General features: G+C 39.1%; 1 protein-coding gene across 2 annotated transcripts in view; it reads left to right on the forward strand.

Annotated features, from left to right (window-relative positions):
- Window positions 1-17,875, forward strand: part of GLRA2 (glycine receptor alpha 2) — a 180,349-nt gene that overhangs the window by 67,743 nt on the left and 94,731 nt on the right. For both annotated transcript variants that reach the window (XM_059158385.1, XM_059158386.1), the window contains exons 5-7: window positions 953-1,035; window positions 4,015-4,152; window positions 5,894-6,108. In XM_059158385.1, the coding sequence (XP_059014368.1) occupies window positions 953-1,035; window positions 4,015-4,152; window positions 5,894-6,108 (436 nt within the window). The remainder of the gene's footprint in view (window positions 1-952; window positions 1,036-4,014; window positions 4,153-5,893; window positions 6,109-17,875) is intronic.

A 17,875-nucleotide genomic window follows, 5' to 3' on the forward strand; every position in this document is an offset into this window, starting at 1 on the left:
TGGACAGAGAGTGTTTGAGGTGATACTGGGAAGGGAACCTAGATCTGGTGATTCTCACTTTCCTTCCTTACATTTCTGAGGTCTAGAAAAATTGAATAGGAAGAGGTGTGCATCATCTCCTTGAGGAATAAACAAGGAAATGGTGGGAAAGAGATAGCAGCTCAGCCAGTATCCTGACACAAGGCATGGTCAGAGCTGGCTGGAGCTCTGAAAAGTTAAGGCAAAAGGAAAGGAAGAACATAGCAGTCTTTCTTTGGTGTGGAGAGGTGAAGACTATATATAAGCTACCATCCTCAAATGTCTTTTTCAACTCAAGCATCACTTGCTCCAGATTTGTCAAAATTCTAGAATAAGTGCTATAATATATTGTGAACCTGTCCATGTGGATTAGCAAATGAAGAGTTAAGCATTTGCCCAGTTCATGGAAGGAGACTCAATGCCCATCACAATCACTTATGTTTATCACAGCATTTACTGTTCTTGAAGCAAAGTCCACCTCTCCCAAAGTATAATTCTAAAACAGTATAAACTTCACGTGTTTTGGACATCAGTGTGGGCAAGAACGCATTGTTGTCATATGATACTATTTCTCAGTGCTCCTGTTGATTCTAGAATAGACTTGAGATCACTGAGGTGAGAGTCAGAGACTGGAAGTTGGGAAATAGAGAGTAAGAGGTTATAACAAAATGCTATAATATTTTTAAAATTTACAATGACTACTTGTTCACTTGAAAAATAGAGAGCAAGGGGTTATAACAAAATTCTGTAATATTCTTAAAATTTACCAATGACTACTTGTTCACTTGAAAAATAGAGAACATTGCACTGCATGGAGCTTAGAGTTCATTATTTGAATCAGTGTCTCTTTGCTTAATGCCAAATGTACTGTTGATTTGTTTCTCAAGAATCAGACCTCGCAGGTCTAAAACTTGTTTTTAATTTTTTTTCTAAGACTCACCTTGACCTTATCCTGTCCCATGGACTTGAAGAATTTCCCAATGGATGTCCAGACTTGTACAATGCAGCTGGAGAGCTGTAAGTCCCCACTGTTGAAATGACTGCCTGCTTGTTTTAACTGATGACTTGGTTCTTTAAGCTTGTGATTAAGAAGAAAGGATTCATAAGACTCATTCTCTACATATTACCAACTCCCAAGGCCCTAATGGAAGGACAAGCAAGTGTGCCTGTCTCATACACAGAAAATCTTTCAAGTAAAATGCCAAATATCTCATCCTCTCTCACAAAAACAAACCTGATTTAGTAGCTTTTATTTGAAATGAAAACATCTCTTGGGAAAATGAAAATTACTTGTCATTCAATCTCTAAAATGAATCACTCTCTCATCAGAAAATTGTACTTGTTTCTATCTTATGTTCATATAGACCATTACCCCAAAGGCATTTTGGCAGGAAGGGATAACTGATTTGAGAACAAGATACAGGGTCCTTAGCCAGAGGAGGACGTAAGAACAGGGGGGCCAGAGATGATATGGAAGAATAGGCATTTCCCTTCGATGGGTAGGGGATCCACAAAGGCATGGGGAAGGAAATAGAGAAATGCTGTCTACTTTGTCCCCTTTATGTCCTAGCCCTGATGTCACTGAAATCTTTGACACGTGCCATACGCTGCTGATGCCTCCAAGGTAATAGGATTTTTAGGCAAGAGACATGAAAAATTTTTTGGCTTGTTCTGTCACTTTCTCTGTTTGTAAAGTGCAGAGAATAATAAGCAATACTGACCTACAGGGATGTTAGGAGATTTAATGAGGCAAGGGCAAGCAAATACTTTGAACTTCTTTGTTTAGATGAATTATAAAGATAAAAAGACACAACAACTATTATTAAAAAAGAAGCAGTGACAGGGTTTTCTTGTGATCACTTGAAATCACTGTAGATTTCTCTTGAAACTCCCTACAGAAGTAGACAAAATAATGAAATGTCTTTGTTTAAAGAAGTTGTCAGGGACAAAATGAGAATTTCTGATTTACAATAGGTTTTATGTATTTTTTTTTTCCCCTATTGCCTCTTCTCTTGAGAAGAAAGTTGAGAAAAACATTTCCTTATATAATGGTTCCTTCTTTGTGTCTCCTTTACTGGTCCAAACTCTCTCTTGCCTCAACCCAACACTTATTTTCTCTGTAAAACAGCAAGCATAGCTGTCATCTGAGGCTCCTCCAAGATTTAAAATACTCCAGTTAGTAAATACGTTTGGTCCTTGCACGCCATAGAAGTAACGAAACCACAAAGTGTTCACCACTAACTTCAAATAGGAAGGATGGGAATTATTCCTTCCTTTTTGACCCTCATCTTACTTACTTCCTCCTTCCTCATCTGTCTTTCCCTCAACTGTCTGTCCCAGTCTGGGGCTTCAGGATGGCTGGCAACAACTATTATTGTGGTGACCAGTAAGAAGGTGATTGGATACGAATATGGGATTACACGAATATGGGGCTATAATCTTCTCACATTGGTTGGAGACACCCAACGAGTACTCATATAGTGTTGCAGTGCAAGAGACAGGGTTGGCCATTCTCTTTGTGGAACATCAATGTTTGTACAGGCTCCTCTTTGTAATCCCTTGCTTTCCATATTTTGGTTTTGGCTTTGAATAGAAAAGGTGGCTCAAAGAAAGAGGAAAGTAGATTCCAGTTAACTGTGTCATTCATTTCTGGGTAGCTTTGGTGAGTCACTATCTTACAGTAAACAAGAATCTATAAACTCAATAAATATGCTCAAGTTATTGGCTCACCAAGACCTCACATAATATCCCTTGTCCTCCTCACTTTCATGTTAGAGTTCAAATACCACAAAGAGGGAAGGGAGAGAAATGATACCTGAAGGAATAGCAGCCTTCGTCCTGGGTTGCAAAAAGATTCAGAAACACTTAGCACATAATGACCTAGTTAGTGGGAACTTGGAAACTAAGAGCTAACTCTGGTTTACTAAACCGATAACATTCTTGCTTTGTATGGTTCAGGAGTCATATAACAATACAACCTTACATGATGGAGAATCTGTTTTACGTCATATTAGTCATTGCAATGAGTGGGTCCAGTTAGCAAGATGCTAGCACAAATGAACATTCCCGATTTGCATTATTCCACAACTTCCTTTTAGGTTGTCTGCCTATGCCTCCCCACTTGGCAAAATAACAGAGGACTGACCACAAGAACTTTAACCGAAGCTTTCTTTTTTTAAAATTTAAATTTAATTAGCCAACAGATTGGCTAATTAATTGGCTAACAATAATACAGCATTACTTTTTGATGTAGTGTTCAATGATTGATTAGTTGTGTATAATACCCAGTGCTTATCGCATCATGTACCCTCCTTAATGTCCCTCACCCAGTCACCCCATCCCCCCAACCATCTCCCCTCCAGCAACCCTCAGTTTGTTTCCCGGACACGGAGTCCCTCATGGTTTGTCTCCCTCTCTGATCTCTTCCCTTTCGGTTCTCCCTTCCTTTCCCTATGATCCTAACATAAGCTTTCTGAAAACAAATCTAATATCCCTAGAAGAGGGGCCAAGTTTGCAATGGAAGTATTTTAGGCAGGACTGTGATGAATTCAGTCTCATTTAATAAAAAAGAAGAAGAATTCTTTTCATTTGAAATACTAAGACTAGTGCCATGAATTGGATTATCTTACCGGATTGTCACAGACACAGCTCTTTCAAGTAAAGACAACCTTCGAAGGATTTTTATATCCATTTAGTTGTTTGTTCTTCAGAAAGATTTAGTAAACCAAGAGGGCAAAAGAAAATGGACTTTATAGATTCCATTCTCCCATTACACAGAAAAAAATCATTCAGAAATAGATTTCTCTCTTCAATTTCTTTGGCTTCAATGACATGTAGCTGACATGATGATTGTAGCTCCCTTACTAAAAATGATTTTGAATTGATTGAGCATGTGTCTGCTTTAGATGGTTTTCTTGTTTGTTCTTTACATGGCTAGACTTTCAAACTTTCTTGGAAAGATGCATTTAATTTTTCGCTATGATTTGTTTACTCCAGTTGGGTACACGATGAATGACCTGATATTTGAGTGGTTAAGCGATGGTCCAGTTCAAGTTGCTGAAGGACTGACCCTGCCTCAGTTTATTTTGAAAGAAGAAAAGGAACTTGGCTATTGCACAAAGCACTATAACACTGGTAAGTTTACTTTCAGCTGCTAAGCCCAAGTGGGCTCTAGTCTGCAACATGGCCTACATACCACACCCCCTTAATTGCTATATCTTTATGAAGAAAATGAAGCTACAAGACACAGACCTTGGCTCAAAACCCCCTTTACAGATAAGATGCTTGGGCCCTCTGGCATAAATCAGTGAGCCCAATAGATAATTTTTTCAAAATGGAGTTAAAGGAAAAAGATTTGGGATTCTTCTGTTGTTCCCTTGCTGACCATGTGCTGTCAAATGAGTCTGAGGAAATGTGTACAAGACTTTGTATATAGTGCAGGAAACGTATAAATTCTGGTCCATTCTTGACATCCACTCTTGCCATTGGATCCTCAGATCAGTTTGTATTCTCTGACTTAGTGGAAGAGAGGAATAACCACATAGGTCTTTGTAAACCCAGAAATACAGTTACTATGCACTCCACTCCTTGGTGGTGATGGTGATAAGAATTTGGATGAAAACCAGCTGATGGGAATTCAGCTGGCTCTGATGCCATGCACTGTCAGTAGTGCTGATAGACACATGGGTCAGAGGGAGAATATGAGTTGGTAGTAACAAGTGGGCATATGTTGTTACCTGGAAAATCGTGCCTGTCTAGTAAAGTTGATGGCTTTTCCTATGAATGTCCCGGTGTTTGATACCACATAAGCTGATCATGGAGAGGAAAGCTAGACAGGATGGTTTATTCAGTGACTGCTCCAGGTCACTTGCTAAATAGAATGTTCATGAATACGTATTCCAATAGTCAATAGTGCTTCTTATGAAGTGGCCAAAACCTTATTCCAAGGTGTTTTTCCTGACCAAGAGGAATCCGACCTTATCTCTCATAATTTGTGTCGACTAAGCCAAATTACCTTCCAGGGTTCTGTCTCCAAACCAATTAAAGAGGAAGAAAAATGGCAAGGGGCAGGAACATCTGTCTCTTTATAGTATGTTAAAAGTTGTAATATCTTTGTATGTATTCTTTTTTGTAAGTACTGTAACACTGTAAATAGATTCTAGGAATATTCTAAATGTCCTCAAGCAATTACCCAGAAAGCTAGAAAATTGCTACAATGACTAGATTGTATGCAGGGCATACACAAATGTACATTTTTCTCTTATTATGAATATCACAAAGATAGACAATTTTCCAAATACTTTGAGAGCCCCCCGTGAACTTTACTATTTTCAACTGTTACACATTATGCATTATATATTATATGCTATACATATATACCACAGGTTATATATTATATGTTATATATTACATATTATAACTTCACAAAATGTGACTATTTCTACTGGTCAGTTTCTGACAGGCTTGCAAATTCTGAAGCTTTGTCTAAATAATCAAGCTACAAGCACAGATTTAGAAAAATGATTTGGTCTAGTGTCTCTCTTTTTTTTTTTTTTTTTAAGTAGGTTCATGCAGGGTTTGAATTCACAGCCCTTTTCACAACCCTGAGATCAAGACCTGAGCTGAGATTAAGAGTCAGATTCTCAACCTACTGAGCCACCCAGGTGCCCTTAGTCCTGTGACTCTTTAGATCACTCATTCTCACAACTGTTAATTGAATTACTGGTAGAGTTAAAAAAGAGTTGAATTGGTTATGTAGGGTGAGCATTTTGTGCCATCTTCCAAATCCACCTGTAATTAAAAACTAAACAATGGGAGGCAAGAATGGGAAAGATAAATTCGAATTGGATTTTATATCATTATTTCCTGCTTTCAGGAAAGTTTACCTGCATCGAGGTTAAGTTTCACCTGGAACGCCAGATGGGATACTATTTGATCCAGATGTATATCCCCAGTCTGTTGATAGTCATTTTGTCCTGGGTCTCCTTTTGGATAAACATGGATGCAGCCCCTGCTAGGGTTGCACTGGGCATCACCACCGTCTTAACAATGACCACCCAGAGTTCGGGTTCCAGGGCATCTCTGCCAAAGGTAAGAAGTCTCCTTAGTTGACAACAAGTGATGGGGATCGGGGGGCGGGCGCGGGTTGTCAAAGGTCTTGTGACCTGGAGAATGCTGTGAAGACAGAAATGTTTGGCATCCTGTGGTACTGTTGGAGGTGCAATGTAAGAAGAGAATGAAGAGCTGAGTTTGAGAGAATTAGAGCTCTGAGGACATGGGAGATTCCTAATCAGATCAATTAGGGCAGAGGGGAATCAGGGTTGAGAGAGGAGAGGAAGGAGTGGAGGCAGAAACATGGCTCAGGAATTATGTCTAAGAAGTCCTTGACTGCTTTTGACCTCATGCTGTTCATGAGCCACGAAGCTTGTAGGAATTAGAGTAAGATTGATGCAACTTATGCTATATTGCCAAGTGTTTATTGGTGAGCCTATTGTGATTCATACACTCAGTGAAGTCATTTACAGTAAAAAAAAAAAAAAGTTTGAATAAGCTCCTGGAAATTTATACAGAAAAGCTACATCATTGAGTATATATGAGATATAACTATAAAAATTAGAGTGCAGCAAAGCAGATGCATGAATCTTTGCCATTCCTTAATTTACCTTAATGGCTGACACACTATTATTTTCAAGTGACATGGTTACCTAGAGAAAGAACAGTGGAGTCTTCCAAGATGGTGAAAATTCTGACAACCATGGCAGGTGGATAAAGAAGCGTGAGATGGATAATAGGTACACATAGACATTTTGTAGCATTTCAAATAGTAATCCATAATGGCTGTATAATTTATTTTTATGTGAGGGCAGGCCCTCTATAGTTGTAAGTATTGCCTAAACAAACAATGATAACTGTCCTGTTCATGAAATGTCCCAGCACCCCGAGAGAGTGCCTATGGGTATTTCCTTTTCACTGGAAATGTACATTGAGTCGCTGGCTTCAGTTTTCCAGGAATGTGAGTTCAATTTAGTATTCACTGTACACTGTCTCATACTGGTTGAGCAGTCTCTCCAAAACCTAGTTCCAGCAAATAATTGAGGTATAATCCCCTATCTTTGCTGGCTTGAGCTTATGTTCAATTGTGCTGCATTTGACATGAGATATGTTAGATCATGTTCCACATTATCTGCTGTGCTGGAAGATAAGATGACATATGGAGGAGGTCTGTGGCTGTCCTGGAGATGGACTGAATGCTGGGGGAACTGTCATACAAACTTTCCAACTTTTATGCCTCCAAAGATAAATATTAGATCTGTATGCTAATAGAGAAAGGGATAAATCTATTTCTGATATTTTTTAATTTTCTCGGATAACATACTGTACAAAATACTTGTGTTGCATTCCTATTGAAATACAGATAGCAGAAATACTAACAGCTTTCTTTTCAGCTACATGATCACAAATCAATTTTACCTACTAAAAATTTTAATCCACTGTGTGCCTCAACCCAAACAGGTTCATTTACTTATGGCTTGTAAGTCATTAGTTCTAGCCATCACTGCATGCTATGCCATTAAACCCCATGCACAAAACATGTAGTTTACAATTTAATAGATAGCTAAAGAATTGATTACAAGTTGTAAACAGATAATGTCAAAAAGGAAGACATTTATAGCCTCCAAATTCCCATTGCTATTTAAAAAAGTAGTCATTTCATCTCAAAATGGGAGCTTCTGTTTTTATAAATTTGCTATTCATTCTTATTAGCTATTATGATTCTACATCAATGGTCAAAACTATTGTTGAATCAATGGTCACTGATCAGTGATCTTTGTCTGTAGAGGCAATCAGGAACTCCGATAAACTAAGAGATAAGTATAATCAAAATTCATTTTATACTTGGCTCCAAACTCATAGTGGTTATCATTTTGCCATCAGCAGGTTTATCATCCTACGTATGTTTTTCTGAGGCTATTATTAAACATGGTTGGCTCTCAACTGACTGTGGGGAGATGTGACTCATCTGGATAACAGTGAGAAAGGAAAATGGGATAAAAAGTGAGTCATGAAAAATAAAAAAATTGACCATACGTTTACACACACACATACACACACACATACTCATTTTAATTTATAAACACTGTAGTCCCCAAGCAGAAGCACCACTATGCTGATTGTACAGTTGTCTCAGAGTTGGTAGCTCTTTACAGACTAGGCATGCACCTTGCACTTTAAAAGTAAGACCTGCTTGTTAGAGAAAAAGTAGAAGATATAGAAAATACCATTAACATTAACTATCCACTAAGTAACTGTTGTTAAGACTTTGGTATATTTTCTTCCAGCCTTTCTTTGATGCACATTTGGAGGCAAACCCACACACATGCATACCAAGAAAATAGGATCAAAACTGTCTACAAAGACAGTTATATACTATCTTCCATTTCCATAGCATTAAAAATCTATCATGAACATAATTTTCAATGACATAATAGTCTATCTGGTATATTAATCACCATTTATCTCACTATCTTGGATATTTAGGATTTTATTGTTTGCTTTTCTAAGTGTTATCGTTATATATTTGTATATGAGGGCTTGTGTCTCATTGTGTTCTAGAAGACGTGTGTGTGTATTTATTCATTTATGTATTTATTATATTATGTTATGTTAGTCACCATACAGTACATCATTAGTTTTTGATGTAGTGTTCCATGATTCATTGTTTGCATATAACATCCAGTGCTCCATGCAATCTGTGCCCCCCTTAATACCTATCACTGGGCTAACCCATTCCCCACCTCACTTCCCTCTAAAACCCTCAGTTTATTTCTCAGAGTCCATAGTCTCTCATGGTTAATCTTGCCCTGATATATTTTTTAAATCTTATTTTACAATTGGAAAAACAAAGAAGAAATTGAGGATGATTAGAGCAAATGAGGGACAAACTGTAGGGAGATGCCCAATATCTTCCTATTCAGGCAAAAATTTTGTCTTGTTCATCAGGTTAACTTCAGCATTTAGTACAGTCTGTTACTTATGCTAGATGATCAATAAATCCTCATTGAGTGGATAAAGAAGTTAATGAACAACCACGTTTCCCCATGGGAGACCATGTGGAAGATAGACTTAACACAGAATCTATAAATGTTTTACAGAAAATATTGGAGTTCTAATATATGGAGAATCTCATAATAATATCACATACACGACAGAAGAATGGAATTTCTCTAAAGGACTATGTCTTTCTTTTCAGAAGTCCTCAAGTAGACTTTGGGAAGTTAAGAATATATCCGCAAATACATATTCTAAATTACAGGCAGGCCTCACCGATCTAGATCTTAAAGACTTCTTTACACTCAACCTCTCCAAGCCTGTTTCCTCATTTCTAAAATGAGAATGACCTTATCTGCTCCTTGTAAAAATTGAACTAGGATGAGATGAGGTATTACATATATAAATCATTTTGCCCAGTTTTAGTACATGGTAGCACTCAATTCATTCTGGTTATTTTTATTGTTATTTGTTCCCAGTCCATAATATGATAGAAAAGGCTGCTCCATGGGATGGGAAGTAATATTAGAAGACTCCTAAAGGGCCTTATGAGTAGAAGATACCATGTTCTTTGGATGGCCCATTATTTGTTTATAATCATAATGCAAATGAGGCGAGCTAAAGTTTGTTATATGCATGTGTGTGTGTATAAACCCACATACATGTCTTTCATAGGTAGGCAATCTATTGAATGGGTTAAGCTCTAGAGCATCTGAATAAGCAATGGCTCTATTTTTCTCCAGTCACTTCCATTAAACATCCTCCGTTGGTTTTATTTCCCCTGTACCCGGAGGACACTTCAGAAGGATTCCATAGATTCTCAGTTACTATATGCCATGCCATTAGACTCAGAATGAACCAAAGGTGTTTTACAATTTAATAGACTGCTAAAGTATTGGTGATAAGTACTGTAGCACAGTCCATTATCAGATTTTTTAAAAAAATCAGATAGCTTGAAATAAAACTTTATTCTAACAACCAACTCAACGCTCTTTTCCTTCCTTGCCCCGAGCCCAGGCCTAATCTTTGGCTTGAAGATGTCCAGAGAGGTGGACATTTGTCTGTTCTTACCCTTGCTTTTCACAGTTGTTACCCTTGCTTTTCCAATTCTCTTCCCCACTCCTGTTGCTTGCTTCTCTACTGTTAAGGGCTGAGAGTGAAAGAGTGGATGGAAGAAAGTTGTACAATACTGACACTATTGTATTTGAACTTTTGCCTTCTCTAATGGGAAGCCTCCAAATACTGCATTCTTGATGGTTGAACTTGAGTTCCTTGATAATTCCTGGGGATCCTGCACATGACACCATTCATGGATGAATAACGCAATCTCTGGCTGGTATCATATCTCCTCTTATCTATCACCTCCTACCAGCATATCTCATACAACTTCTTACTCCCAGGCTCTCCTTACTCAAGTAGATAGCCCTCCTGGTTGACATGTTTTGAAGATGGTTCACATCTACCTTCCACACCATTTATTTGGTACACCAAGAATGTGTGTTCATTGCCTTGCTAAATAGTGGAAATGCAACTTAACTGTTAACATATTTGCTTTCACCCTACCATCTTAGGTATTCTAGCTAGCTTACTCCCTTCAGAACTTATTCAGGTGAGAAACAAGTACTGCTGTTCATTTTTTAAATAAAAACCCAAACTTCTGAGGATACATGACAAGTTCTCCTAATAACACCTTTACTCTCTGATCCAGGAGCAATATGTTGAAATTTCAGCAGCTCAACAGATACATGACATGTGCAGGAGATGCCAGTCTTTTCTCTTACCAGCGTGGGGGTAAACCTCTTCTCCCCATCTTTAGGACAATAGGGAAAAGGCCACAGCACTGTTGTTATCCATGAATCCCATTACTTCAAGTAATTCTTTTCAAATGTCTAGTTTTCTGTAATGTTACAGGGTATGGAGTGCAACTGTCTCTAGATGACATTTGCTTTGTTCTAGCAAGTCCTGTATCCTTCATGCATACGTGTAGAGTCTCCCTTCAGAGTGAGGCTTAAGTCGACATTCTGAGAAAAGAATATCCCATTCCCATACTGTTACACTCATGAATAAACATACTTAATTTTAGAGCTTTATCCCTATGAGGGCAAGGGCTCCATTGATATCATCCATGTTTACATACCTACTGCTTAACACAACACCTGACTCATAGTAGGTGCTCAGTAAAGAGTGGGTTAATAAATGAATATACAGTATTAAAAAGACTTATGGTTAAGTGGTATGCCAGGTGTAATTTAATTGTTGATTCATTCATCCATTCATTTATTCAACTAATATTTATTGAACGTTTTCTCTGTGCCACCCATTGTGTTAGAGGTTAAGGAAATCAGAGATAAATAAAACATAGACCCAGCCCTCAGGAACTTGTCTTCTAGTATGCCAGAGGCAGATACTTGGAAGGGTAATTGTTACACAATGCAGAATACAAGGATACCCAGAAGGATGCCTAACCTATTAAATGAAGTAGGGAGAAATGGAGGGGGAGGAAAGGAGCTGGAAGAAGAGAGCCAGAGAAGGAGGGAGAGAAGTAGTGTTAGGAAAATGGCTTGGAGGGATCCTGAGCTGAATCTATGAAGCAGATTAAATAGGTAAGGTAGGAGGTGGCAAAGGTCACCCCAGGCAACAAGGACTTCCTACTCATAATATTTGGGCTACACTCAAAACAAGCTTTTCTAGAAGACATTCTGGGCAGGTTTCCAACGTGCTTCACAAATTTTAAACACATTTCAAGTAAGAAACTTGTGTTTATTGATTCCAAGTTAATTTCCTGCTTTCCTGCCAACCAAAGCTTTTTGTGGTTTTTGTTTTGTTTGGTTTGGTTTCGTTTAGTTTGATTTGGTTTCCAGAAGTTCCATCTCCTCCCTAAATACAGGAAAATGAAATGCCAGCATGGTATCTATTCTATAGGTGACTTCCCATTTGAAGCCGTAAATTTGGTTTTTTAAATATACATCTCTGCCAACCTCCAAGAAGCTGATCTGCTGGTAATTTTCTATTTGGAGCACAAAACCCCTACTAGTAGACTAAAAGCTGGGTGTATTATTGTCTTTTTGACCCACAGGAAAAAAACCAGGATGAATTGAATAGAAGGCTGTGAGACATCAGGCAGGCTTTGAATGTGGCCAAACAGAGTTAAACAATTATTTTCCTTTACTCTGTATTTGCTATTATTGCTGAATGGTTTGAAGCTACTCCTAGGTGAGTCTTGAGTCCTCCTCTGTAGCAGCAGCCCAGAGACTGTAGAGGTGAGAGCCAGTGTTGGTAGGGGACAGTTGGGTTGATGTGGTATGCTGGTGACTGACAGATCCTTAACCATCTCCTTAAAGCATGGATCCAGAGGTATTATCTTTGGCCATTATTAACTGAAATGCCCTATGTCCTATATAAGGAAATTTCCCCTTACTTTTCAGCCATCTGGTCAACTAAGACCAGCTGGACCATTTCAAGCAGCTGCCAAACCCAGGACAGTTTGAAATTTAAAACAAAAGAGGCCATAGTCTTACCATGTTTGGTCTTGCTTTATTCCCCATGAGAATGTTTCTAGCTATAGACTGTAGTAGGAGAAACTATGAAAGCAGTAAGGCTGATACAGAAGTTTTGACGTAAGAATTTGTCTGGATGTCTGTTTTAACTCTAAAAAAGTAAAAATGATTGCTCCTTGAATCAAGTACATCCCCACCTAATTTGAATGAATCTCCTAGGTCAGATTGGTATTTCTGGAAAAAGATGAAAATAATTCTGTCTTGTAAATCAAGATTTTAATTAGTTCTCAGATAAAAGGTTGAAAAGTAAGAAAGCCAAGCTTTGGCAAATTGATCTGCAGGCCTGCTTGCTTTAGCCAGATGTCTGCATATATGGGAAACTACATAAACTTTCCCTCCAGTATTTCCTGAGACACAGCAAATTAAAGAGTTGTTGATATAATGAGTATATGATAAAAATATGCAAAGAGATGAAGTGCACGAATTCTCTTGGGACAGAGCTGGAGCACCAGTGGCACTTTAGATCAAGAATACTGTTGTTAACTATGGAGTATTATGCCTCCATCAGAAAGGATGAATCCCCAAATTTTGTAGCAACATGGAGGGGACTGGAAGAGATTATGCTGAGCGAAATCAGCAGAGAGAGTCAATTATCATATGGTTTCACTTATTTGTGGAGCATAACAAATAGCATGGGGGACAAGGGGAGATGGAGAGAAGGGAGGTGGGGGAAATTGGAAGGGGAGGTGAACCATGAGAGACTGTGGACTCTGAAAAACAGCCGGAGGGTTTTGAAGGGGCGGGGGGGTGGGAGGTTGGGGGATCCAGGTGGTGGGTATTAGGGAGGGCACGGATTGCATGGAGCACTGGGAGTGGTGCAAAAACAATGAATACTGTTGCGCTGAAAAGAAATTAAAAAAAAAAAAAAGAATACTGTTGGCAGCCTTTACAGTGAAGCTGACAGTGGGAGAAGCTACCCAAGCTGTGCTTCTGCTCAAGTCCTCATGAAGTTCATATATCTTTTTGGCATAGCTTCTAAGGTTCAGGATTATTATTTTTTATTTTAATTCCAGTACAGTTAACATACAGTGTTATATTAGTCTCCAGCATACAATATAGTGATTCAACACTTGAGCGCATCATCCATTGTTCATCACAAGTGCCCTCCTTCACCCCCATCACCTATTTCAGCCAGCCCCCTGCCCACCTCCCCTCTAACAACCATCAGTTTGTTCTCTCTAATGAAGAGTCTGTTTCTTGCTTTGTCTCTTTTTTCCCTTTGCTCCCTCGTTCTGTTTCTTAAATTCTACATGAGTGAAATCATATGGTATTTGTCGTTCTCTGACTAATTTCACTCAGCATTATACTCTCTAGCTCCATCCATGTCACTGCAAATGGTTAAGATTTCATTCTTCTTTATGGCTGAATAATATTCTGGTACACACACACACACACACACACACCTTCTTTATCCATTCATCTATTAATGGACTCTTGGGCAACTTCTACTTCTATGATTTGGCTACTGTAAATAATGCTTCAATAAATACAGGGGTGCAGGTATCCCTTTGAATTAGTGTTTTTCTATTTTGGGGGCAAATACCCAGTAGAGTGATTACTGGATCATAGGATAGCTCTATTTTTAACTTTTTGAGGTTTCTCAAAAAGTTAAAAACAGGATTATTTTGAACTCTCTCTTTCCATTTCACTAAAATGGGTAACTCTATCTAGGTCATACAGCCTAAAAGTCTTTGGTTCTTATAAATGCCACACAGTGAGGGGAAAATCAACTATTATGGAACATGTACTACATAAAGAAACAGAACTTCTTAAGAAGACTGACATATACATAAAATATATTATAATTCAGTAGAGTATGGGCAGTGGGGTAGATTTTTTACAAAAATGGCTATAATGATTCTCCTCTCTGTATCCATACCCTTTGGGTAATAGCCCTTCCTACACTGACTGTCAGTTTGACTATGTGACTTGTCTTGGCATGTGGGACAATGGCAAATGTGACATAAGCAGAGACTTCAAAAATACTTGCATACTGTAGCTAGCTTTCTCTTGCTACTCTTGCGATCCTATACACACTACCATGTGAATTCTGCCAGGCTAGCATTTGAACGATGAGAGACATGTAGCCCAATTATCTCATGTAGCCCAATTATCTCAGTTACCAGGATGACAGCCAGATAACCACCACTTCCTTATTCTTGTTCTAGGCACAGTGGCCTCCTTGGGGTTTCGTGAATATGCCACGCACATGCTCTCATTCCCAAGCCTTTGCAATGACTATTCTCTGTGTCTGGAACACTCTGTCCCCAGATATTTACATGATAAATGTTTCCACCCTTTCCAAGTCTTTATTCAAATCCTGCCTCTCCAATAAAGCCTTTTCTAGCATTTATCACCACACCCATGCCCTCATCAATACCCTGACCCACTTCTCACTTTTTTTTTTGTTTTCCCACTGTACTTTATTACCTTATAGCAACACTATGATTTGTATAAAACTCCATTATGGATTATGTTTCCTGTATATTGCTTGTTTCCCCTAGCTTGACTATGAATGCCATGAGGGCAAAGATCTTTATCTAGTTTGCTCCCTAAAACAACACCTAGTCTATAGTGTCTGCTTAGTAAATGTTTGTGGATAGAATGAATGAATGAATGAATGAATGAATATACACATCTCTAAAGTCTAGTCATTGTGAAAAATCCATCTAAACTTTCTTAAGGATACAGAACAAATAAAAGGAACCCACATAGCCAGGGGCCCATCTTTCCTTAACTGGCTGGCTATTCATTACTACAGAGAACCCTGACTGCCTATGTTATAGTACTAGAACATAATTACATTATTTTAAAGTTTTCCTTCTCTGGCTGTATCAAATAGTGTCATGGACATTTTTTGATAGCTGTTTCTTATATAGAGAGCAATCTAGCCAAAGAAATAATAATAAATGGTTTAGATGATGAGAAAGTGTGCATACAGGCTATTTTTTTTTTTATTTGTCAGAGAGAGAGAGAGAGCAAGAGCGAGCACAGGCAGAGTGGCAGGCAGAGTCAGAGGGAGAAGCAGGCTCCCTGCGGAGCAAGGAGCCCGATGTGGGACTCGATCCCAGGACGCTGGGATCATGACCTGAGCCGAAGGCAGCTGCTTAACCAACTGAGCCACCCAGGCGTCCCGCATACAGGCTATTTTTATCTAAATTTTGCTTCCTGGGCACTGTCACAACTAATTTGGAAGTTTCTCAGTGTGCCATTGCAAGTGTCCATTTCCCCTTCTTGCTGCTCCAGTTTGTTTGCTTGTAAGTGGAGCCTCTGAATTCTAATGAAGGCATCCAGGACTCTCCTCATCTGAGCTCTCGACAGCCCCTCTGGGCCACAGGTGCCACACTGTACTCTTTCCTAGAGGCCCAGACATCAGAAAATACTCTCCTTTCTTTACCTAACAAAAACCAAGTGGATTTTTGTTTTCTTCTGATTTTAGTTATCAAAGACTGTGCATTTAAACTTAAGGATTGCTTTGGGCTACATCTAGGACTTGAGAGGCCATGAGCTCCGATCTGAAGCCAACTGTGTATACCTAAAGCAAATCATTTTCCATCCCTCCCAATAATGGGGAAGGGGGTACAACTTCATTTGCTTTCCAAAACTGACTGTGCCTTGATGAAACTGGAGTATCAAAATATTTTCCAAACTACATATGAACTGAGCTTATAAAATCTTAAACTTGTGTGTTATGAGAAGAACCTCTGCAATCCTACTAGGGATGTGAAAACTGATGACATGAAGGTCAATTCACTTCTCATTTTTTAAAATCTGCTAAAGTGGGGGTACCTGGGTGGCTCAATCCATTAAACATCTAGCTTTGGCTCAGGTTATGATCCCAGGGTTCTGGGATCCAGCCTGGTGTCGGGCTCCCGGTTCACCGGGGAATCTGCTTCTCCTTCTGCCCCTCTACTTGCTTGTGCTCGTTCTCTCTCTCTCAAATAAATAAAATCTTAAAAAAAAATCAGGTTGAAGTGGATGCTACTTCTTACATGAAGCCCACATGGATCTCCATAAAATGTAAATGACCTATTTTCCTCGCCTCCACGGTACTTCGTGCTTTGTATCAATCATTGCATTTTGGACTCCTGGCTCAGTGATCAGGGCCCATGTGTCCTTTATTGTAAACTTTATTGTAAACCCCTTGTGGAGAGGACCTAGTATCATTCAACTCTGCATAGCCCCTGTGACATACACAGAAGCAGTCCTCAGTAGTTATTGCTGAACTAATGTAAGAAGACCATGTTCAACAGCTCCTAATGTTTGGTGATCAGAGTAGGAATTACTGCCAGAGCTTAATCGGTCTGAATAGAAAGTGTCACTAAAGTAGAGGGTCTCAGACTTTGTTGCATGTTAGAATCACCTGAGGAAATTTTCAAGCCTTCTCAGACTTCACCACAGAGAAATGAAATTAAACCATCCGGCAGTAGGGTCCAGGCATCAGAATTCAAAGAAAAATTTCATGTGTAGCCAGGGCTGAGAACTGCAGCTCTGAATTTTGCTGTGGTCTGGGCAAATGTTTTCAGTGTTTATCATGTACCAGAATATATATTCATTTGAACTTCACAATACTCTGAACTAGATACTATTATTATCCTCACTTTGGAGATGATGGTACCAAGGCACAGAGGAGTTAAATAACTTGCTCAAGTTCATACAGAGCTAAACCTGTCGTTTCAGCCTAACGACTAATCATGGTGCCACGCCATCTTTCATAGTTAACAGCTGTGGGATTCCTTCCACGTGCCTGGCCCTGTGCTAAACCCTTCACATATGTCTTGTCACTGCAAACAGATGACATATGCCCGATTTTGCATCATCGAGTAACAGGTAGGGAAATGGAAACACAAAGAAGTTAAGTAATTTGTCCAGTTGTTTTTCTAGCCAGTGAAGAAGATTCAAACCACTGGTCAAGTCAAATCCTCGTGAAGGAAGGACTAAGAATTTTAAGTTACACCCCGCTGTCCATACCATGCTAATTTCAGGTGGAAACTCTGACTGTGAGAGAAGTTATTTTCCAAGCCCCGAAATCCCTGTCTGTGGCTATGCATATTGTATTCACCGGGTGCTGAATGCGGTGGGCATCTTTGCTCTTGGATGGAGAGACAGTGCTTGCCTGACTGCCCTCTTGCATATTATGAAGAACTTTTAATGGTTCCTGAGGCTTACCTTACAGGGTCCTCCTCAGCAGACTCTTTGACAGACTCCGTTGCTGTTTACTGCTTTGGTCAGCCATAGCCATTTTAACCACC

Source organism: Mustela lutreola, chromosome X (genome assembly GCF_030435805.1).
Source record: "Mustela lutreola isolate mMusLut2 chromosome X, mMusLut2.pri, whole genome shotgun sequence".
Classification (NCBI taxonomy): Eukaryota; Metazoa; Chordata; class Mammalia; order Carnivora; family Mustelidae; genus Mustela; species Mustela lutreola.